Source organism: Strix aluco, chromosome 7, assembly GCF_031877795.1.
Source record: "Strix aluco isolate bStrAlu1 chromosome 7, bStrAlu1.hap1, whole genome shotgun sequence".
In the NCBI taxonomy this organism is placed as follows: Eukaryota; Metazoa; Chordata; class Aves; order Strigiformes; family Strigidae; genus Strix; species Strix aluco.
The window spans coordinates 40,007,303-40,031,595 of record NC_133937.1 but is presented as its reverse complement, the minus strand read 5'-3'; the positions used below and the strand labels follow the sequence as shown (position 1 = coordinate 40,031,595).

The 24,293-nt window shown below is 41.1% G+C and overlaps 1 protein-coding gene across 2 annotated transcripts in view; it reads right to left on the bottom strand.

The window, feature by feature from the left end:
• The window catches only part of MGMT (O-6-methylguanine-DNA methyltransferase), a 172,006-nt gene that overhangs the window by 126,891 nt on the left and 20,822 nt on the right, over positions 1–24,293 (bottom strand). For both annotated transcript variants that reach the window (XR_012624053.1, XM_074831546.1), the window contains exon 4: positions 22,266–22,405. Coding sequence is in view for 1 of the 2 variants with exons in the window: in XM_074831546.1 (XP_074687647.1) it covers positions 22,266–22,405 (140 nt within the window). In the remaining variant the exon portion in view is untranslated. The remainder of the gene's footprint in view (positions 1–22,265; positions 22,406–24,293) is intronic.

Sequence of the window (24,293 nt, the reverse complement as noted above, 5' to 3'; positions counted from 1 at the left end):
GGCAAGGAGCCGCAGAGGCAAAACGGCGCTTCCCAAATAGGTGTGATGGGCGGTGGGGGATGCAGGGAACGCACGACGTCTTCCAGAGAGGCCCCGTTCATCAACAGCACAGGGAAAACCACAGAAAACTCTGGACAAGTCATCAGATTTTGCCTATTTTTAGCATTAATTCCAGCACACTGAAATACAGGACTGAACCTGTATTCTTCTAAGAGCACTCAGAATGCCTCAAATTAAAAAAAAAAAAAAATACTAATTTTGTAGAGTTTAAGGGGAAAAATTGGTATTACAAAAGGGAACTCTACTTCAATTTTAAAGTCACTTCAATTTTAAAGTCTTCCCCCATGCAGGATTAGCAACAAATATGCTGTGCAAGGGGATTCTTTTGATAGTATAATTTCAAGACTGCTGATTTAATATGATCCAATTTTCCTTTTCGTTTTCAAAGTTCGAAGAAAAATGTGTATATTACATCCTCTGATCTTTTCATTTGTTCAGATCAATATGTGTGAGTCCTCACAAAAGGGAAATTCTCATTCACAGCTGCTTCATAACTTAAATGAGAAAAATCACAAGTATGTATCTATAAAATCTGCTATGACGTACAAAAATGACAGATTTTGAAACTAAATATCAAAGTGTGTGTTAAAAGGACGAAAGAAAACCTAAATCTTTCAACAGACAAAAAGGTTTGAATTTTTACTTCTCGGGGAGTTTTGACCATGATTAGTTTGCATCTGTCACAACTGTCTAAAACAACAATTATTTCCTTTTGCTATTACATCAAAAAAAACAAGACACCGTGATTTGGCCTACAGCAACATAACCACTGAAAGAAATTTTTGCTAGGGTTCAATTTGCATGATAAACTGTTGTTAACAGATACCATCTGTTTTTAAATTTAGTAAAAGGGCCCATATTATACAGCTCATTACAAATATTACTAACTCTTAGACAATGACTCTTGTAAAGTGTATATTGTAGCTAATGAAGTAGAAAGCTTAAACAACAAATCATTTACAAGTTTTTGTACAGTATTTCTAATGGAGGGAGTTTATAATCAAAGGAAAATGTAATCACTTATGTTAAGCAATGCATGGACCTAGTCAATGTAGCACAAACAGCCATTATGCAAAATTATGACATTAAAGGGAAAAAGACTATTGCAGACTTTGCATTTTACAGCATATGCTACAGGCTAGTAACTTTGAAAGAATTAAACAGGTGAGAGACCCTCACTTCCAAAATACTATTTTTCCACCAAATATCAAAAGCATATTCGACTCGGACTGAGATTTGCTGCCCTGAATTAGACCTGACACCAGTAACAAAGGGGATTCTGTAATGGACATCGGCTCTTACAATACAGTGCATTAATGGGCATCATGGTGAACATAATCTGTCAGGAACGGTCACAATAAAGATGTTCTACTGATTAATGTTCCACTAGGCCTGTATTTAATAATTTATATAATTTGTATTAACTTTGAAATTGCCATCACTATGGTGGGCAAGGAAAAAAACACAAACAATTCAATATAATAATTTTACACAGGAAAACATTCTACATTGCAATTAAAACTGTTAGGTGCATACAGGAGTAATCATTCAAGATTTACAGAGATGAATTATTGTGAAACAAAGCTGTGCATTTAAACAATATAATAAGAGAATACTTCCGAGAGGCCATAAATACTTCATAAATTACATTAATATTGGTGTTTGGTAATATTGCATTTATATTCTTATAAACAGTGTTTTTAAATATTATTCCCATAACAATATATGCTTCTATAAAATTAACAAACTTCCAGAATAATGATAGTATGCCTTATAAAAAATGTCTCCATTAATTTTTCTATACTTTGAATCGAGAAATAGTAATGTTACAGTACTAAAAAACGGTCATTCCGCATTCATTCACCTAATCCTTGTTTTTATACAAAGAATTAAGCACCCCTTCCCGAAGCACTGCACAGTGTGGTTCGCGGGTATTGGTCAAGAATATCCTATGCTATCCTATCAGGATGATTAATGAAGGCACCTTTTTCACAGAATGTCAGACTCTGCCTTTTTAACAACTGACCTTTCATAGAATACTACTGAACTCATAATTCCACTTTTGTTCAGTTTCTTATTAGTGGAGTTAAAATTAATACTTATGGGAATGATGGCTAAGGTGATGCACAGTAAATCTTAGAGCACATCAACCTTCTGCACCGACTACCAAAGGAATAGTACCTGCATTTGTCTAGTTCAATAGCATAAGTATTCTAGTAAAACTCTGTGTCCTTTTAAAAGACAAATTAGGTCAATATTCAGCCCTCTTTCAAGTACAAAGCTGTACATATGGAGAAAGACTTTCAAAGTTCAGATATCCTTGCGAAATAGTTAATGCCTACTGTACATGGAGGGATTTTTCATCCTGTTGCACTGTTTGAAACTTCCACGACGATGCGGATGATGCATAAAGCCGCCTGTAACCCACGTTCATCTGCAGGGAGACAGTTTAACAGCCTGTAGCTACAGCCACTGGCTCCCCAGGACAGGCACGTACACCTCCATGCCCTAAAAGCTACCTCTTCCAGGCAGGAGTAATGTGCCACCACAAGGATTTGGAGGAAGTCGCCGATGCCATCAAGATAACCCTATTTTGGAAACCACTACACCAAAAAGTTGTCTGAGGCGAACAAAGGGCCCCTGTTTCTTTGAGGTGTTTTAACATCCAACTCGCTGTTACCAGACTTCTCAGGGAAGGGAACAATGGTGTAACATGACATGAACTGCTAATTCACTACCACCCTCCAACACCACAAAATTAAAGCTGAATGAGCAAAACCCCAGATGCCACACACAAGTATCTGACACTACTGGGGTCATCGGATGATGTGTTCCCCCTGCAGAGGACACCAGAGGTCTCTGTGGATCCCCAGTTCTCCCAGAATTCCCATCACCAGCCCTCCAGCTTTCCTGGCTCCACCACGAAGGGCTGCAGGAGCCAGGGCTGGTTTCCAGCTCACCGCACTGTCCACTATTGTCCCTTTCTCCTTCACACTTCAGTGTCCCACCACCTCTTCCTGGAAACCAACGCCTCGTTTCAGCTCCCCTACAGTTTCCTCCTGCTCTCCTCCTCCACACCAACGAAGATGAATGGCTGAGGAAGGCTGACCACAGCCTCCTCCAACTGAGTGCTGTTGGCACACCTACGAGGCCCAGGAAAGAGCCAGATGTGGGGATGGTCACCCTGCTCCGACCGAGCTGGGAAGCCCACACAGAACAGTAAGAGGTAACTGCACAAAGGAACTAAGATGCCTGAGCAAAAGCAGCTCAAAAACTATGCTGGGATGTGTTTAGTCACAGAACAACAATATTAAAAAAGAGTAAGTGATTAAATCTTCAATAAAGATACTCATTAACATAACTGGCTATATTTTTATGTCTTCAAAACATGGGCATCAACTACTTTTCCTCAGTTTTATACATTAACATTCCTAAATCCAGAAGCTATCAGGCTACAGACAGCTTTCTATCCTTGCAGATATTTTAAGACGTTAAAACTTTTATATTGGTACACGAACATCAAAATACATGCTCTGGCAGCACTGTATCTGATGTCAAACACTTAAGACATCACACAACTGGCAGCAATTCCGTTGTAAAACACGCAATAATACAAGCAAACTGCAGCTTAATTTTTCTCTGCGCGTACATTCACATTCATGCTGGAGTCCATTCACATTCATTATGAGAGAAGGCATCTGCATTATGGCTAAATACTGTATCTTGCAAACAGAACGGCGTTTGTACTGTTTCAACCCTTGCAATTCAAAGAGGCCAGGAGGATTTCACTCTAAACAGGGTTTTCTAGAACAAAGCTAGAGGACACTGGAATGGAGATTTCAACCTCCCCTTCGAGCTCAGTATGTTCTGTGAGGTCAGCTGGGCTGTGTGTAATTTAACTGTTCTGTAAGTGGAGACCTGAGACCTGTGGAGATGTTCAACTCCACAGCAGAACAGTTCTGATAATGCAACCTAATAAACTGACCATACTCCACTTCCTGAACAGCTTTCCTCATCCTTCCTCCAGCCATGCATTACACTAATAAGCAGAGCTTAAGAAATAAAAACCACATAAAATCAACAGACTTCTTCACTCGAATCAATTTTACTCCTATACCAACAGAAAAAAATATTTCCTTGCTCTTCCAGTTTTCAAAAATGGTATCGCACTGGGGGAAGGATGGGTGCTTTTCCCTGCACGGGAACAAAAAACATTTTACACTTTTCATGGTTGAACATTCAGAAGTTACAAAAGAAAAGAACTATCTCTGAAAAGTACGAAAAATGTACTGAAATGTTGAGTCTCCCCATAAACTTTGAAAATACAAGCTTGTGGATTCTAACTCATAACTTGCCATGAGATAGCGGTAAAAAGGTCAAAGTTATGACTCTTCCATTGATTATGAAAAAGTATCATCCAATGTTTAAATTGCAGCATTTTCATATGAAACATTTTCATAACTCTTGGTCATAATTTAATGTACGCTTGTACACTGAAAACATGCACGAGGTGCATATAATCTCATAGACTAACATCTAAATATGATGAGATAACGTGACCATACAAGTAACTGCAAGTGTTTCTTTCCCCTGCTAGCCTAGAACGATCATGAATCGTGAATTCTTCCAGCTAATTCCTGCTAAAGAAATCATAAGCCAAGAATTATATTTTGTTGTACCTGCATTTTAGAACAAGAGGAAAAGTGGTAGGAAACCTGAGTGGCTCTGGGCTACGAAAGAGAAATGAAAATCATCTTCCACCAATTCTGAGGACAAGGAATCAGGGTCTGAGTCACTCTAATGTGCAACATTTTGAGTTCACACACTATGAAAACTTAAGTTAGATACAATCAGGTATCTTTCCTTCAAACATAACCCCCAGTCCCATATAAAATCCAGGAACACAGAACCCCACACTGTACCTCTGATGTTATTTCTGTGTAACAAAAGAAATGTTTAAGGTAGAGGAACAGGAAAGAGTGCTTTAATAAACAGATTGCTCAAGACTTTGTCAGCTCTACACTGGAGGGAAAACACTGGGTATGTATAAGCACAGCACAGATACAACAGCAAATGCATTCCCTTGAGTATGAAAGATGAGACAATAACCACAAAGACACAGAATTTTTATGGACCAATTTACAATGAAGGTGCAAGAAGAAGCGCAGTTCTGTATTTATCCCAGACCCAGGAACGAAGGAGACCACGTACAAGACAAAAAAGAGAGCTGCCAACAAGCCAACGGACCCCTGGCAGCAGTGGCCACCACAAAAGCTGAACAGTAAGAGGAAAATCCCGAAGCACTACCATAAAACTGTGCCAAAAACCCAGTGAGGACAGGATGAGCACCACAGAGGAAGCCCTCGACGTGCATCTCTAATGCTGGTGCTCTGCAGCACCAACTTCCCAGCTGGGGGGCGAGGGGAAAGGGTATTTCAGTCAGCACTGCCAAGGAAAGACCATCATCTTCTTTCCAGCACCTCCTTAGAGGAACAAATAAAACTGTATAACATTGATCAACAAGGGATAAACTTTCTATTTAAAAATGACTCTGCAAAAGCCTTCGAAAGGCTGCTGCTTGGTTCAGGTCAGCTCCAAGCCTGTCTCAAACTCTTCCCTGCACAAGCAGCAAGGTAATCCGGAAAAATAGAGATGAGAGCACTGCTGGAGGGATCCACTGCAGCACATTTCGTCATGGGGGGGTACAAAATATTTTGCGATCCCAGTTAACCAATGCGTCTCCCCCTTTGTACAGTCACAAACATCATTCCTGAAAGGTCCACTGACACAGGTCCTTGGTTGTGTTCAGCTGATGATCCCCTCTGTAGGCTGAAACCTAGTTCTGGGATTTTCGGTGAACATAAAAGTCACTGAATCCCATAACTGCCCATGGAGTGCTGCTGCCCCCCACACTGTTCAATACGGGTGTTGAGAACGCACTTTCATGAGGATCTATTATATAAACAAGGTGGTCATACACTGGATTACTTAGCTAGAAGCAGTGGAACAAAAGTTTCTTTTAAATAACAGACCAATATTTAGAAAAAATTATTATTTTAAAAATTCAATTCCTTACCAGTTGAAAAGTTTACTCAAGGTGGAAAGTCAGCACAATGGGACTCCCAATTTAGAAGTGCTGGATGAATAAAAAAAGATACTTCCCAATTAACGTACACAGATGTCTCTTTGGCAGTCCAAAACAAAGCAGACCTTTCAGTTCTACAAGTGCTACCCTGACAGAGCCCGTAGTTAAGTTGTGTGAGTTAGAGGTAGCTTAGTCATAAATTATCCCAATTACTATGGATTTTTGATAACAAAGTGATAGACCTGAAAGAAAAGTATTGAGTGAAGACAAAGTTACAATGTGAACTGAGACAAAGCAAAAATGCAATACACAAAAGCGTCAGAATTGGGAGTATTTATTTCATTATTTCAGCAATGCTAGTATTTAATAAATTAGTAAATATGTGCTCATTCTGATAGTTCTTTTAAAGATTTCAGTAAAACCAAGAATTAAGATGCGGCAAGCTTTTGGAATGAATATCAATAAGCAAACTGATATAATTCAGAAATACCTTCAGTGATCCGAATGCTAAACCCAACCTGAAGCACTCCTTCGCTGCCACGTACAAGTTACAGAAAATCCAAAAAAATGAAAAATAATTTATAGTCCTAGCATGCTGGACTAAAAATCACTAGAAGTGACTGTTTAGGTAACACTGCTTTCAAAGTGAGAAATTTTACTGTATGTGCAACTTTGTAGCCTATAAAAGAAGTCAGGATTCTAGATCCACAGCATAGGGAAGCCTGGAGTCTGACTCATCCAAGATGTGAACACAGCACTATCAGCAAGTAGAAAGTGTTATCAAGGATGTGTATCCGAGCTACTTTTTGTTTTCCTTCAGCTTCATTATACCTGGGGGTTGTTTTTTGGCCGTTACTGTGATTTATCATTGCTTCAGACAAAAGATTCTTTGTTTGTTTTCAAATTACCTGCATGCACTGGAAATCATACATATCATGAATGTTTTTTTGTTCCTGTACGCTTTTGTTGCCTGTTTTTGTTATTGCTATAAGTTCTACAAAAAAGAATTTAAAAACGTATTTCCCAGAACAGACAGGAAGCGAGACATGCTATCACAACCCTGAGGATATCCTCTGTTTCACACCGAAACATAAATCTTAAAGCCCAGAGGATATCTGCATAAATGAAGAGCATCTGGACAACCTCAGAGTCACAAGCAATATTACCCAGCCACAGAAAACTTCTGACCTACAGGAGCTGATAGGTGATCCCAACCATGACCAACAGAAATTGTAACCAACACTGGAGCCGAGGAAAACGGGGATCTGGTTTAACAGACAAATACACAACCAGAGCAGCAAAGGCAGAAAAATCTCCCACAACGTTCAAGTGCAAAAAGCTTTCAAAAACAAGGCACAAAAGACCACATCCTTAGTTGTCCCTGCCACCATCAGCAGAAGAAATCAAAGAAAATCAGACTGTTTCAAAGAATTCAAGTGGAGGTGGAGAGAGTCAAGACAGTCTAAGGCACTCTGTGTCAGGGAGATGGAAAGACCCAAAGATCAGGTCAGTCTGGACTTTTGAATTCCAAAAGTACAAACGGAAGACATTTTCTATATTCTTCAGGTGTTCATGTCAGCATTTAAAATTAGAACAAACTATTTTCAGAGGTGAAGAACATTCATGAGCTGTGAAGAATGACTACTTCCAAATTATTGAGGTATTACATTTCAAATTGCCTTAATATAAGCTGATTTATATTTATGACCAAGTTTCATACAGTGTTTAAACTTTCAACAACTCCTCCCAAGTCAGATCATTGAACCTGAAGAGTTTAAAAAATAAGGCAGGAAATATTCTCCACCTTCCTTCTCTCTTACATCCAGGCATCTACACGCCAGGCTGTTCAGTGCAGTTACCCATCACAAGAACCTTTCTAAAAGTTGTATTTTTGTCAGCAAGGTGGTAGTTTATATATTAGTCTACTGTAGCACCACGTACCACAGGAGCTCTAGGTCTAATCCAAGAAGTTATCAAAAACTTGGTGCACTGCCCTAGTGCTTTGTACATTAATGAATGCAACTACTGTCTGATGGCCATACGTACTCCTAGTGACACCATGCTTGTCATCTTTACAGAATCACAGAATCATCTCAGTTGGAAAAGACCTTCCAGTCCAACCATGAACGTCACACTGACCGTTCCCAACTCCACCAGATCCCTCAGCGCTGGGTCAACCCGACTCTTCAACCCCTCCAGGGATGGGGACTCCCCCCCTGCCCTGGGCAGCCCATTCCAACGCCCAACAACCCCTTCTGCAAAGAAATACTTCCTAAGAGCCAGTCTGACCCTGCCCTGGTGCAGCTCGAGGCCATTCCCTCTTGTCCTGTCACTTGTTCCTTGGTTCAAGAGACTCATCCCCAGTTGTCTGCACCCTCCTTTCAGGGAGTTGTAGAGGGCGATGAGGTCTCCCCTCAGCCTCCTCTTCTCCAGACTAAACCCCCCCAGTTCCCTCAGCCGCTCCTCATAAGACATGTGCTCCAGAAAGCACAGGACTGATTAGCACGGACTGATCCACCCAGGAACCCAACCACCGCTCTCTTCCAGGGAGACTTGTTCTCTTTGACAGCAACCTGTGATATAACCCTTATTTTAGGAAAATTTAGACATTTCCTACTGAAGCATGAAGGACTAGAAAAGCATCTATCTTATTAAAGTGGACTTTCGGGGCCTTTCAATGAGTGGCTTCAGTGACACAGGTGGGTTGAGGCAAGATGAAAATAACCAGCTTGCCACTACGTGGTAAATAAGGACTCAAGAAGCATTTCAGTGTCACACAGGACAAGGCAGCACTCTCTGCTTGTGGGACAGGCTGTACGGCCACTAAACCACAGCCCCTATCCCTGACCTCTGCACGGCACGTGACTGAAAGAAAAAACTTGAAAAATAAGCTCATCACCCAGACTCCATGGTAAATACAATCTGTGTGCATATATATTTTTAAATCAGTGGCGGTGCTACACGCAGCGGCATCATCATGCCCATGAAACAACAAACTCATTCGCCCTCAAAGACCGTGTAACATTGACAAAGCATTGCCAGAAGCAGCACACACAAGAGATTGTGTTAATCACCCTCAGCTGAACACAAGCACAACCTAACTGTGGAGTGATAAATGCAAGAAAACAACCGACTGGTAACATAAAGTGCAAAGTTTTTAACCTCATCTCTCCCTTGCTTGTTGCTCTGAACTAGCATAAGCAGAAGAGAGGTCCTCTGCAATAGTCCTGCCTCACACTAGACAATCCTTACATCATGTATAAATCTACATTGTTATGAAGTTCCTTAGGAAAATAAAATACAATTAAAAAATCTATTAGTATGAATGACAATTTACATATTACAGGACTACAACAGTAAGCCTCTCAAATGTCAAAATTAACTAGAGAAATTGATAGCTGTTCAACAACTAATTTGATTAGCTGATCACCAGGATTTCACATTTGCTGTCATTGGTATAATACAATTACTAAGAAGTTTAGAAGCAATCCAAAAAAGCTTTTATCACCAGCAAGCACTCACTTAATAAGCAGAGGGGCACTTGTGAATATCACTTGAAGGATTATACGCACTAAACCACCTTCAATTCTTCACAGGCAATAGGAACTTATTTCTACTTAACCAGAATCTCTGAGAACTAGCAAAGATGGGCTGCTAGGCGTCTATCTACAAGATATCTATCCTTGGAATTATTCTCATTTAATCCTTTAATGAATAACTTTTAAGGAATTTGGGAAAGTTAAATTTAAAGACTATATAGTAAGGGAACTACTGATAACACCATCCTAACACTGAACGTGAACAGTTCACATTTTCTGTTGAGAGATGATAACTCCTTTGGCAATGAATTTAAAACTCAATTAAATATTTTCTAATATTTTTTGTCCATGAATCTGAGGAGGATGCAGTTCTGTTCAGCACTACTAGATTGACACTTCCTTCTCGCCTGATTTGCAAGGAGGTCTGCAAGATTAAAATAGGCTACCTTTGACTTCTTTCTGTGATTTCATTAAATCCAGCACAGTTCAAGGAGCTGTGATAGCAACCAATACGGACCAAGAATTAATGTCCTCTATCCTATGCTTATCCCAAACAAGCTGTGACTGTGCAACAGATTCAAAACAAATATTTCCCAAACCATCATTTCATTAAACCAAGCAAAATGAAGTGACACCATAACGAAGAAGCAAATAAATTCCAAACACAGTAAGGTGGTCTCTGTTCCTAGCACATTAAACTTAGTTGAATGAAGTTCATCAAAAATATACCAGGTATTTCTAGAGAGAAATTCTTAAAAAGCAAGCGGAATAACTATGCTGTTGGAAGTTTTTATTATTGTTTTGTTTAAGCCAAGGTCTTACAGAAGACACATGACAGGCTTTGCACACAAGCCAGCAGGAGGGATGGTGATAGTTCCCAGTTTCTGCCCTCCTACAAACTCCCATGAGACACACTGACGTACCATCAGCCAAGAAATACCCCTGCATGGGAATCTTCAGAACAACCTGCTCCTACAAACACATTGCTTACACAGCACTGCTCTCCCACAACATGCTTCTATACTGAGCAGCAGCAGCAGTGTCTCACAGGCCAGCCAAGGTGCCACCAACCCCCAGAAAAGTCAAGACATCTAAAAAGTGTCCTTGATATCTTCCAGAAAGCACACCAAGAGCTTGAATACCACCACGTCGCCTGTTCAGGGAGGCTGAAGCCCCCATGAGAACTGGGGTCTGTGATTTGGAGCCTGACTCCAGTTGTTTAAGGGTGGCTTCCGTGGTTCACAGCAAACTCCCACCCTGTCACTCTTAGTGGCCTCTGGCATGGAATGCCAGTGGCATGGAGGAGCTCAGCCGCTGCCTATGAATTGATGATTTTTGCTAGCTGCTTATCACACACTTAAAACTTTAAAACTTTTAGAAATGCCAGCTGAACAGGAGCCAGCAGTGTGCCCAGGTGGCCAAGAAGGCCAATGGCATCCTGGCTTGTATCAGCACTAGCGTGGCCAGCAGGGACAGGGAAGGGATCTTACCCCTGGGCTCGGCATGGGTGAGGCTGCCCCTCGATGAGTGGGTTCAGTTTTGGGCCCCTCACTCAAAAAAGGCCATTGAATGACTCGAGCGTGTCCAGAGAAGGGCAACGGAGCTGGTGCAGGGTCTGGAGCACAGGTCTGATGGGGAGCGGCTGAGGGACCTGGGGGGGTTTAGTCTGGAGAAGAGGAGGCTGAGGGGAGACCTCATCGCCCTCTACAACTCCCTGAAAGGAGGGTGCAGAGAGGGGGGATGAGTCTCTTGAACCAAGGAACAAGCACCAGGACAAGAGGGAATGGCCTCAAGCTGCGCCAGGGCAGGGTCAGACTGGCTCTTAGGAAGTATTTCTTTGCAGAAGGGGTTGTTGGGCGTTGGAATGGGCTGCCCAGGGCAGGGGGGGAGTCCCCATCCCTGGAGGGGTTGAAGAGTTGGGTTGACCCAGCGCTGAGGGATCTGGTGGAGTTGGGAACGGTCAGTGTGAGGTTCATGGTTGGACTGGAGGAGCTTCAAGGGCTTTTCCAACTGAGATGATTCTGTGATTCTGTGAAATGTTTATAACAACTACATGGGATCACTCAGTCACTCCTGCTGAAGCAACAGTTCCCAGATTTCAATGGAACTTGGATTTGAGTCTACATAAATTAGATGCATTTAGCCATCAGAAAATACACACAGTTTAAGTCACCGTGTTTCTAGGAACAGCTCTGTACCCAGAGACACTGACAACAAAAGTGAAAACCAGGAGCTCGAGGCTTTCCAAGTGAGCCCGAGGTCAGGGATAGCCAGCTGTGCCCCATCGCAATCTCCAGCCTTCCTGGCTGATGTGGCAAAGCAGCTGCCTCTCCGTCCCGGGGCGAGGTACTTCACATCCCTGCTAGGAGCACGACTGATCAGAATTTTAAAATTCCGATGCAAAACGAATAAGTATAAGATGAGATGTGATATGGAAACCAGTCCTAAATGTTTAATATGATCAGCAACTCACAATTATTTCTTAAGTGTCTTTTTCTGGATAACTTTTTCCACTGCATGATCTTAGTGAGAAGATAATATGAGATGCTGCTTTTGAATAAGTTATACATTTCCCTTGCTTTACTTGAACATAACAATGCCACCATTATTAATATTTTTACTCTACAAAACAGCACTAGCCTTCCAAAGAAAAAGTCCTTGACCAAAATATCAGAGGATATTAAACTGAGAAGTGATCTACTGATGCAAATCATTAAATCTATTTGCATTTGCTTACTGAACCCTAACACAGAAATTAAACTACATAGTGTGGGAAAAAGAGCTGGTTTTGCATGGTTAAAAGGAGACATCTTGGAAGATCCAAGCTCTATGTCATTAATTTTCCTTCTTCCCCTCATTAACAAGTAAAATGTTTTCACTGCTTGAAAAGTTTTAATAAATAGGAAAAAGCAGGGCAGCTGACATAAGTTTTTAATGTAATATACAAGAGCTTTTAATATTTTTACATATATTAATGTAAAAGCTAAAAATAAATGTTAAAAGGTTACATTTGTGGAGAAAGAAAAATGGCATTTACAGTTACAGGATAAGGTTTTAGAATTTAACTCTTTTTCTCCTGGCAAGGTGTTCTGCAGATCATTTGCCATTTAACTGAAAAATCAATATAATTGCAAAGGTGAGCCGTTGCAGAAGTGGCACGTAGGTTAAGGACACGTATTGCCTCACAGCTCTGCACTCCGGGATGATTTACTGTGCTTTGTCCTACCAAGTCTTAAATTCTTTTTATAGAAGGAATTAAGGCCGGCATTTTAAGAACAGCTATAATTAGCACAAGCATTGGTAGTATTTTGAGGTTTTCTGCAAATGCATCAGCCAAAGGAGGCAATGAAGACCAACTATTGCAGCTGCCACCTCCAGCTAGAGCTGGGCAAAGCCACCCAACACCAGATAAAACCAAACAACCCTGGTACTTCTCCAACACCGTACCTTGTTCTGATCATAGCATCTCACAGTCACAGCTCTTCCGCTAGATAGCACAGACACTTCTCAGCAAAACGCCTTTTGTAATTCAATTCTCTCGCCTAAGGAGAGCTGCAAGAAGGGTTCCATTATCCAGACAGGCAACTGTACTGACACCCCACTGTCTAATCTCAAAACAGCTCTGTAGCTTTAAATTATTCTCAGCATCATCTGTCTATATATCTAGATTTTTTTGGAGGACCAGAGAAGCCTGGAAAGAAAAGCAAGATGAAGAGTTGAATATTTAAGAACACCCACTAATTCTGATCCATAATAGAATCATGCTGCCCATTTTCCTATCTTTCTAGCAAGGATTTGCAATGGAAAAATGCTCTGCTGCATCAACCTACCTCTGGCAGATGAAGTGGAAAGGTTCCACTCATGGAATTCCAGAAGAGTTAGTACAGACACACCAGGCATAGCATCTGTGGCATAGTATAGGGCAGGGTGTCAGGAAAAGATTTCTTTCCTGAGAAATTTCCTGAAGAGGTGATGCTGCATAGACAAATTCTCACACTCCCCTTCAGCGAAATTATTTTTCAGCACTATTACAGCTCTACATCTTCTGCACTAGAAATAAACCCATCATATTTGTGGTATTTTCAAGTGGGTGTCTGCACAAGTTATATTATCTAATACAGTTTGTTGTTATTTTTGCTATTTTAAAATATCACCACTGTAAAATGCGATCACCTGGCTTTTATAACATTTCGTGCTTTAGAAGTCTTGGCCAACCATCAAGGTTTACACACACACACACCAGTCAGGCAGCAGAGCTTTTTGTTCCTTTGCACACCAAAATACAGCTTTTGGTGTTTTGACACGGCATTGTCTGTGTTAACATTAAAGGTTTTAAAACATCAGATTAGTACCATGAATAACTGCCCAAGAAAAGTCTGGATTTTTATTTTTTTTTACATAGAGTCCTCAAAGGCTTCTCTGGCTAGATTTCTGGACAAAAATGCAACTGAAGACTTGCAAAAACCTCTCCTATTTGAATCTTGTAATACTGCCTTTGACAGATGAATAGAAATGCAGCAGCGCTGTCAGGAAAAATAACACATCTAAAGTACATTATTGATTACAGCAGAGTTGCTCAAGATTCACTTCAGTTTAAGTGAGAGAGGAATGTGGGTTTTGCCAATTGTGCAAAATAAAATTCACCATCCACACCTGACAATGAAACTCCTCCTGCAAACCATTTCTAAAAACGTATGAAACTACGTATTTGAGCTGTACTGCGTATAAGGCTTTGACAAAGTCTAAACTTTCTACATGTTTTCAGAGTTTATTTCATTTAAGTTTTTGAAACACTATTTCCAATAAAAAGTTCTCTGATCCTGATGCAGCATAAACAATCTGTAGCATCTCCACAAGAAACTATGAAAAAACCTAGCTCAGTTTATTTTTAATAAAAGGAGGACTATGCTATATAATAACTCTTCCTGCCACATCCATTGAATCTGCTGAAATAAAGATTGATGCCTGGATATTTGTAGACACTTCTATCAGAGAAGGTAATATTTCTTTTTTTCTCTTTTTTTTTTTTTTTAAATATACCACATTCCTGCTATTTTGAAGTAATTGGAAGTAACAAGCATCATCTTCCTATTACCCACACATCTGCATGTTTTGTTTCTAAGACAAGTAGCATAAAACTCAATGAGATTTGTGAGAGCTTAGTGCTACAAGTTCAAAGATATTCAGAAATAAAAGGCTTAGAAAGAGAAATAAGTGTAAGACATCCCTTCTCCTTTTGGTGACTGTTCTACACAGGCACCCCAAACACGCTTTCACTTTACCCATCAATATGAAAATCAACACTGTCAGGGTGGTGAGGGGTTAAAACTCCAGAGAAGCAGCCTAAAGACCAGACCAACACCGAGCACGCGTGTACCGCTGCACTTCCTCACACACACAGCGTTCCCCCTATTTTCAAGGGAACTAAACGTCTAAAATCCAGCGTGGATTTTGCCCCACAAGCATCACCCCGGAAGGAGCAGGCGCTCTCTGAGCCAGCCAAAGCAGCACTTTGAAGCTTTTAAGACCAAGTTACTACAGAAGCAAAGAACACATGGAGCGGTCCAAGCCCTTCACCTACCCACTACCAAAGGACTTCACACACTCAGACTCGTGTCAAATGCGGACTGCATCTCAAACCTAATCTCTTTATATTAATGCCTACAAAAGAACCATCTAATGAACCATTTTCCAGTCACTGTAAACGGTAATTAAATACGTTATACTATAAAAAAGTAAAGTGCCACACAAAGCATGCTTTGATCATGGTAAAGTGCCGTCAGCTTGGACGATTATGGTTTTTACAAGACGAAGTGCTCTGTTTCAGCTGGCAGAAAAGCGGTGTTTTAACACTCCCCCCTATGGGAGCAGGAACACCACCTCACAGAGGACAAACACTGCTACAGTACTTAAGAAAACCAACCAAATATAATTTTCAAAAAATTAGAGAGATGTCAAATTTTATTAACGTTATTACTCACGAGGTCTATAAACTGCATGGGGACCATAGGATGACTCCATATGGACAGTGGTCTCTGAAATAACCAGCAATACAGCTTCCATTATCCAAGAACAATGCCTGTAAATACAGTTGCCCTTCTTCAGCGGCTGAAATGTCAGGCTCTGCAGAAGGAAGAGAACCCCACAGTTTGGTTCACAGAATCATCTCGGTTGGAAAAGACCTTGAAGCTCCTCCAGTCCAACCATGAACCTCACACTGACCGTTCTCAACTCCACCAGATCCCTCAGCGCTGGGTCAACCCGACTCTTCAACCCCTCCAGGGATGGGGACTCCCCCCCTGCCCTGGGCAGCCCATTCCAACGCCCAACAACCCCTTCTTCCTAAGAGCCAGTCTGACCCTGCCCTGGCATGGCTTGAGGCCATTCCCTCTTGTCCTGGCACTTGTTCCTTGGCTCAAGAGACTCATCCCCTCACCAGTGTCAAGTCCAGGGGTAAGATCCCTTCCCTGTCCCTGCTGGCCACGCTAGTGCTGATACAAGCCAGGATGCCATTGGCCTTCTTGGCCACCTGGGCACACTGCTGGCTCCTGTTCAGCCGGCTGTCAATCAACACCCCCAGGGCCCTCTCTGACTGGCAGCTCTCCAGCCACTTCTCCCCAAGCCTGTAGTGCTGCTGGGGGTTGTTGTGTCCCAAGTGTAGAACCCGGGATTTGGCCTCATTGAAACTCCTCCAGTTGGCCTTAGCCCAGAGATCCAGCCTGTCAAGATCAACCATCAGATACACCACACTTTTCCTCAAGAGATGACCTGGAGTCTGTAGATACTATGCTACCAGTAACTGAAGTTTCAAACAGGTCTCTAGGACACCTTTCCCCTCCCTGCTCCCAACCCTACATTTAGACATCATCCCAACACCATTAATTTTACTGCAAATATATACTTTGTCCCATTCAGGTTTTATCCTACACCATTTTAATTAGAAAATCTCAGCTGTTACACAATAATTTTAAGGAAGAACTGAATAGGGGAGAGTGACATCTTCCAAGCTGCATTGCCAATACCCCTCTATTCACATAAGTCACATCAGATGTTCACAGTACAAGTGAAATCTATTCCAAGCCACTGTGCAGAGCAGTCGCATACCTACCTCCTTCGGTCAGGTTTTAGCATGTCTCTGAGCTCTGTTAAGTTCCTTAGCCTTGGCTGATGCTTATTGGAAAAACAGGAGGAGTGGCACTCTCCCAAATGCCTCCCACTTGTGGCATCAAAGTGAGATATCACTCACAGTAAATTTTACAGTATGAGGAATGAAACAGTTAGCAAAGTTGACATTTAAACCATCATCACTGGCTATGATTAAACACCTCAGAGATGAACAGAGTGGTTCACACCTCTCCGAGTTATTGTTCTAGGCTCTTATCAGACTCCCGTACACCACTGCATCCGCTGCGTTTTCACACACTTGAGATTTTCTTTGAGTCTCTAATAGCTGGAAACCTGTTCAAACTGAGGTTCTGGAGAGTTTGTGATAATGTTAGACTGGCTGATAGAGGTGGACTGAAACTCTGGTGAACTTCTTGAACTGGAGATTCACCCTTAAAAGGTTTAGGCAGATTAATAATACAAGCATGGCCAAACCAGCTCCTTGTTCATCCTTCTTTGATCTCTCTCAGTAAGATGTAGGGAAATGAAACACTATAAAGCAAATCGCAAGAAATACAGAAGGCAGATGGGATCACGCTGCTTCCAAAAAAATCTCTCTTCTGAAAATAGCATAAAGGGAAGTCTGGGGTATTCCTACACCACCAGGAAAATGCACATTTTGACCATTCAAGCCATGGTAAAGCAAATCAACCTGCCCAACCTCAGTTCTCAGAAACATGCCTGAAATGCCAGAAACTCCTCTGAAGTCTCTCAAATTCAAGTTCACATCCATACCAACACCTCGTTCTGACTCTATGGAGGAGGAGCAGACCACCTGCATGTGCTGCAGCTGGGAGCTCAGGTTCCTCCATCGAGCTGGAGCCGGCCGTGTGCCCTGGCAGTCCTTGGGCCAGGGGAGCAGGAGCCCAGCGGCGAGGGGGTGGCTGTCCCCAAATCACCCCCATCCTGCCCCAGTGCTGGGCCCACCCAAGGATGGCAGCGACGGACCACAGCCAGCTCAGCTACGCTTTAAGTCAAAAAACTCAACAACTTCTGACGGTGGCATCCTCAAGTCCCACAGTGGATGTCAGCATTAGCATTGTCTGGAATCTGCACCCACTAATCGGAAGCCAAATTTAACTTTCATTCCACGCTCACGCTCATCAGTACACAGTAATAAGTCACACTGCTCGTGACCCCGCACCCAGCAGGACAGGATTTCCCAACCACCCACTGGAAGCTGTTTCAGTTTACCTCAAGGCATGTTATGCTACTGCCCTTTCTTTTATGAAAATCCTCCAGTTGCCACCGTATTTCACTGCATTAGCCCATCTGCCAGCTACATGTGCCGCAGGGAGCGGGAACCCCCGGGTGATTTTCCTGAGGGAAGAGGGAATTCCTGAAAGAATTTGGATGTTTGCAACACAGGGAAAAACTGTTCCCTGCTGCCATCCCAACTGCCAAGCCAACATCCCATGTTTCCAAAGTATCTTCTGCTGGAAATATTCAGCGCAGGAAAATATGAGTATGGCTTCTGTTACTGTTAACAGAAGGCATAAGCGTGACCCCTGACTTGCCAAGCGATAATTTACCCCTCCAGCTCAGGAGTAAGACAGGGCTTCTCAAAACAGTCATCCCAGTGTGGGAACACCACAGCTGACAGCGGAATAACAAAGAAAACTCATTCTGAAGCTGCTAAAGACAGTTAAAAGTACAATAACAGTAAAAAAAAAAAAGTGAGTTTTTCTTCTGGACGTGAACAAACTTGTAATATTGCAGGTAGGACACTGGAGGAAAGAGAAGCATTAGTTTTATCAAGAAAGTTCCATTTGTGTACACCAAAAGAAAAACTACAATGGCTGATATAGTACTGAATATATATATATACAGGTTATGTATATTTTTAGTTCTTTTTTTGAAAATATGAACTGTGAGGCTGAAGTTCTCAGAAAGAGACAAATTTATGAAATCAAGCTTCACCTTCGGTATACTTTTTGCCCCACTTTACAATCGTGAAGCCATTCAACCTGTTTCAGAAACAGCCCTATAATGAATACACAGATCTCCAGATTCACCTCCTGATGATGTTGTATGTAGGTTAAAGCTATCGCAGCCTCTGTTGCACAGCATACAGGTATCAAACACAAAGAATTTGATTATTCCACAGCTATTCTGACACTGATGTCATCTATTCTGGCTCTATCTACAGCACTTTATTAATTGACACCATCAACTTGAATGATGAACAAGTCAATCTGCAATTTAAACACTAAAACAGAAATAGGTGATTTCAAGTTAGTTTTAGCCAATTGTTAGCACTGCACTTAGATTGCAAAACAATTTTAGTTAGCATTCAGCAAATTAAAATTTTCACAGATTTAGCAGAAATTCCTCATTCATACACATGAAATTTTATTTTATGTATATATACACACACACATTTAAAAAGCTTGAATAAATTTCCTCTCCAAACAGAAACCATTACACTGTGACGTGTCTTGACTTTCAAACTCTGCCAGCTTCACAAGGAGCAGAATAACCTTAGGTTATTACAATTAGTTTCATCTCATTAATAGATCAATTTCTTTCAAGCATACTGAAAACTAGATTTTACTTTGTTGCTTCTCCTTTTAGTCTGCATTATAGTCTGTGTTCTTAAGTTTTAAGGAGAGCCATCACAGAATAGGTTGTAATCTCAGGTGATTAATTGCACAGCATTTTACAAGCTGTAAAATAGAGCAAGATCTCCACAAACCGATTATGCCATTAACCAGGCACTCTTATCAGATTTTTTCTACAACTAGCAGGTTTGTCTGATGATTGCAAGTCTTAAGTATTTATATATTTCAAAGGTTTACTTATTTTTGTTGTTAAAAAACCCTAAAATCTATATTGATTGTTACATGCAATTCTACACGAAAAGTCCCAAGCACCGTGGAGCAGAATACCAATATTTATTACTAGACTTGCGCTCATTATGGTTCTCTCTGACAGGGGTCCATTAAAATCAATTTTTATGTTTCTTATGGTTTTTTTTTCCTACCCAATGTTCTTACCATAGTGTTTATTAGCCAGTTAGGAGAAGCACTGGGCACTGTTTTGTTTTTATTTTATTCTGTCGAAAACAATGAGGCCAGATTTAACAACTATTCACTAGCAATGAGTAGGAGAGATTAAATGTTATACTTCAGCACAAACATTTACAGATGGCTTTAAAATTTTTAGAACTTTATCATCAGTAAAGACAAAAGCAAGTACCACCTTCCACCTCTTTTTCAGATTTGAATTCCTAAAGTAATTGTAAGAATATTCTGCTTACCATTAACTTCTGAAACACTCGAGAAATATTCCACCTATAATATAACAATTTTTGCATATAAATCATTCAGTCTGCTCAGTTAAGTGTTATCAAGATGCCAGTAAAGCCTCAACACTTCTGTGAGGCTGGGAAACTAAGTCAGCTCACCGCTGAGAAACTGAAAGACCAAGATCAGATAAAAATGAAAGAATCATGAGAAGGATCTAGACTGCCTGATGTCTGCCTGAAGAATGAGACCGTGAGATCCTTCTTCAACCAGCCAACCCGGACAAGTTACACGAGCAGACAGCAGCCCCCCCCCCCCCCCCCCCCCGAAATGAGCTGCCCTTACACACAGGACAGGCTTTGCCCTGCAGCAAGGAGGGGAGTGACCTGCAGGGTCTGAGTAGCAGCATCTTCCATTTGTGCAGGCAGAGGTGAGTCACAAAGTACTTGGAGCTTTTGGGGACACATGAGTAATTTCCTGGGAAAAGGTCTGTGTGCCTGAAAGATCCATTTCTCTACCCTGCCTCCCCACCACCACTTGCTCTGAGGATATTTACTGTCCCAAAAAGTTTTGTTCAAAAAGAGAAGGCAAGCAAGGCAACCTCATCATTAAAGACAGAAGTCAGACACAGACCTCTGCTCTTACTTCTCCAGGAGAGCTACACAAACACACCCAGTATAACACCTCCCCATCCACCTTCTTGGTCTTTATGAATTAAGAGCCTGTAATTATTTTCTTCCAATAATCTGCCTTTTCACTATGAGCCTGTATTTTTTAGCACCCAAACATCACAACTGGTTTTTTTTTTTGTCTTCAGCTTTTGTTTTCAAGCAATTCACTTTATGTCTAGCATTATAAAGAACACCACACAATTTCTTGTATTCATCACCTTTGAGAGCCCCTTAACCTTTTTCCTACTATTCTTCCACACATTGACGTTTCCTCTTCTCAAGGGTGAAGAGTCCTCATCTGCTTAGCTGTTCTTCAGGCAGATGCTGCTTCGCAGCAAAGGCAAGCTTCGGCCTTACCCTAAACACCACTTTATTTCCATTCCTCATCAGTAGAAATCCAATACTGCAATCAGCATATAAAGAAACTGAAGTACTTATTTCCATATCACTGGAGTTGGCAAAACTGTCAAATCCAGAAGCTTGAGGATTTTCATATTAGAGGCAAAGAATATTTCAACCAGAATACACACTATGCTTCATATTCCTGATTAATTTTACACACACTTAGATTACAAGGATAATACAATAACAGAAAAGGGGAAACCCCACAAATCAGTGGAGAATTTCTGAAGCAAAAAGCATGGGAGAAAAGGACAACGTGGAGAGAAGGAAGCCAAACCTGTTTGAGTCTTGTCAGAAAAAGCTCTGCTGTAACGGACTGTGGTAAAGGCTGCAATTTTATTACCAAAAACAGTTGGAAAGACCCGCCTTAAATAAGTAGTATTAGTAACTTTCTTTTTGGCAGAGGAATTTAGCAAAGAACTTTGGCATCTAGTAATTTTGAAAGAATTCAGTGTTCCTTCTAAAAGCAGCCCCGAGCATTTCCTCACAAATAAGAAAAAACCACAGACCAAAGTTCTGAACAGGACAGATGTACTTCAGCAGATTAAACAGCACTTAGAAGCAACAGTAAAATGTACCAATGCCTCCTCAATCAGTCCTATATTTGAGACCGCCTCCACTGCCATGTGTATCATCTGTTCTGAACTCCAGATATTACAGCTATGGAAAACCAACGAAAGCTCTCACAAGTAGTATGCAGTAATTAAAACAATTATTCAGTGCTGGTTCTGCCTGTTGGAACATATATATCGAAATACAGGTCTGCAAAGTATGCAAGGAGGTCTTAATCCTCAGTGACAGCTTTGCATGTGTGTCCAAAACTAGAGGGTAGGATGTACTTTCAAAACCTGCGTTAAAAATACTTCTAGTTTTGAACATTTCTTTGCTGATATTATTGATGCAGCAGGGGAAGAAATGCATTTTGGAGCTGCCACTCCTTAAAGGTACTTGAGGCTGCTTTTGCCTCTCACAGGAGCAAGGGCTGGGTTCCCAGCATGGCTAGTAAAAACAAGCACGTGTACTTGTGTCTTAGACCCTCTGGGCAATCCCTTGCCTCTACCACGTACATAAACATAGGATCAAGAGGACATGAACTTACCCACTCGGCAGCACGCTCATTTTTGGGAGTTTTATTTCATGTAAGCCCATTTCACACCCAGATATCTGGAGTTTTCCCACGGGGCTAAGCAGAACCGCGTGTTTCTCCTTGCACTGAGATTCTTCCTGTTTGGAATTCACCTGTTCAGGAAAACAAATTCCTCTTTATTGCATGCATTTTCACCAAGGAACACTCATCTCAAGATATTGAGTAGTTTTCAAAAGTAATTTTTAAAAAAAGCAAGAAAACATTATATTTCAAGTTTCTTCAACTATGGCTTTTACTTTCAAAACTCACAACTTAAATGATCCATCCTAAGAGGTCAGCATCTAAATCAAAGTCTCAAAAAACATGTTAACTAGCAGAACAGTGACCTTCATAAAAATCTCAAGTCATAGCAGTTTCATGGCTGGTTTATCAGCTAACATCCAGCGTGTTTTGACTGATTTCAGAAGGATTACTGTGACAACAAAGTATATTCACTGGTTTAGAGCAGCAATGTTATGCAAATAACCGCTGAACACAAATAGAACGTCTGATGGAAAAATATATGAAAAAAAATCAATCATTCCTCGGTAAAATAAACATTTTTTTATTCCCATTGTTACTAGTCTGGTTTTACGATTACTGATAGGATGTAGTTGGAAACAGATGCCAAGAATTTCTCAATATTGTACAAGACCAACAATAACATACTTGTCAAATTCATCTTGGCTAAAAAGCCCCAACAGTCTGACTCAGTAGATGTTTTGAGTTGTATTTACAATTTGGTTTGTACAATCATTAGGAGAGAAACAGGACAGAAGACCACAAGTATGTCCACTGCAGTCACCCAGACACTGATATCACTACCAGGACAAAAAAGCCTTTGCTCCAAAGAGCTAAATTCAAGTGAAACTGGACAAAAAAAGTCAACAGAACAAAGAAACTCAAGCAATTGTAAGGCAGCACAAGCTAACTGGGTCAAACATACATCCTGGTTACACTGAGAGACCAACCAGATTTCTTGGTTTTTAGTCACTCGGACTGTACAGCTCGCAGTTTGCCTTACACCTGAAAAATTCACTTGTTGCTTCAATATTCAGAACCAACAGTCTCCACAGACAACCGTGCAAACTTATTTTCCCCAGTATTTCCCCACGTCTATAGTCTACCCCAAGGCACCCTGCAGTCCACCCCACCTACGTCTGCCTACAGCAAGGGGGACGACGCTGACAGCCCGATGAAGTAGCAGATGAAACGCAGAAGTGCTGAAGAAGGTGGGAAGTTGATTGAAGAGCACGATGACAGACTGGGGGTGCATTAGGAAACAGGAAAATCTGTGTATGACAACTTACAGCCGACCGCTGCTTGCAGCTGTACAATAATTATTTTCAAAATAAGAGGAATTATTCTTAAATCCCATTATTAAATGCTATGTAATGAAGTCACATCTGCGAGTAATATAATTACTGTGAAGAGAGGAGAAAAAAAATAAAATCAAGCAGACAGTTTTGCCCACCAGGGCAAAAGTAAACTTAACCCTCTGAATTTTGGGAAGCACTTCCGCAGTTCCTCAGTTAGACACGCAGCAAGCAGAGCAAATAGCTCACAAGTTCTGCGCAGTGCGCTGCGCTTGAAGAACTGCAGGTTGCTTGAGGTTTACTTTGCCTGTAATCCAAATCAGCTTTTTGCTAAATAATCAAATGTTTGCTGGTGTTACAAAGAAACTCTCCCTTTCACCCAACTTTTTCTTTGTTCCTTCTCCCTCCTCAAGGGGAGGACATGAGTGAACTTGTTTTTGGAGCAGCACCTCACTGCAGAAGTCTTAGTAAAAAAGCGACATAAGAGTTTACAGATGTGGAAAACCGGTATACATTCTTCATTTTTATTTGTGTGACAGCCCTAAACTAAATGCACTGAACCTCATACCATGTACTCCATGAATGTAACAACTTAGTGGTAAGAGGACAGCTTTTTCATTATAACAAAACACAGGATGCAGCAAGTAACAGAAAACTATAAATAATCCTCTGAGTTCACACCAAG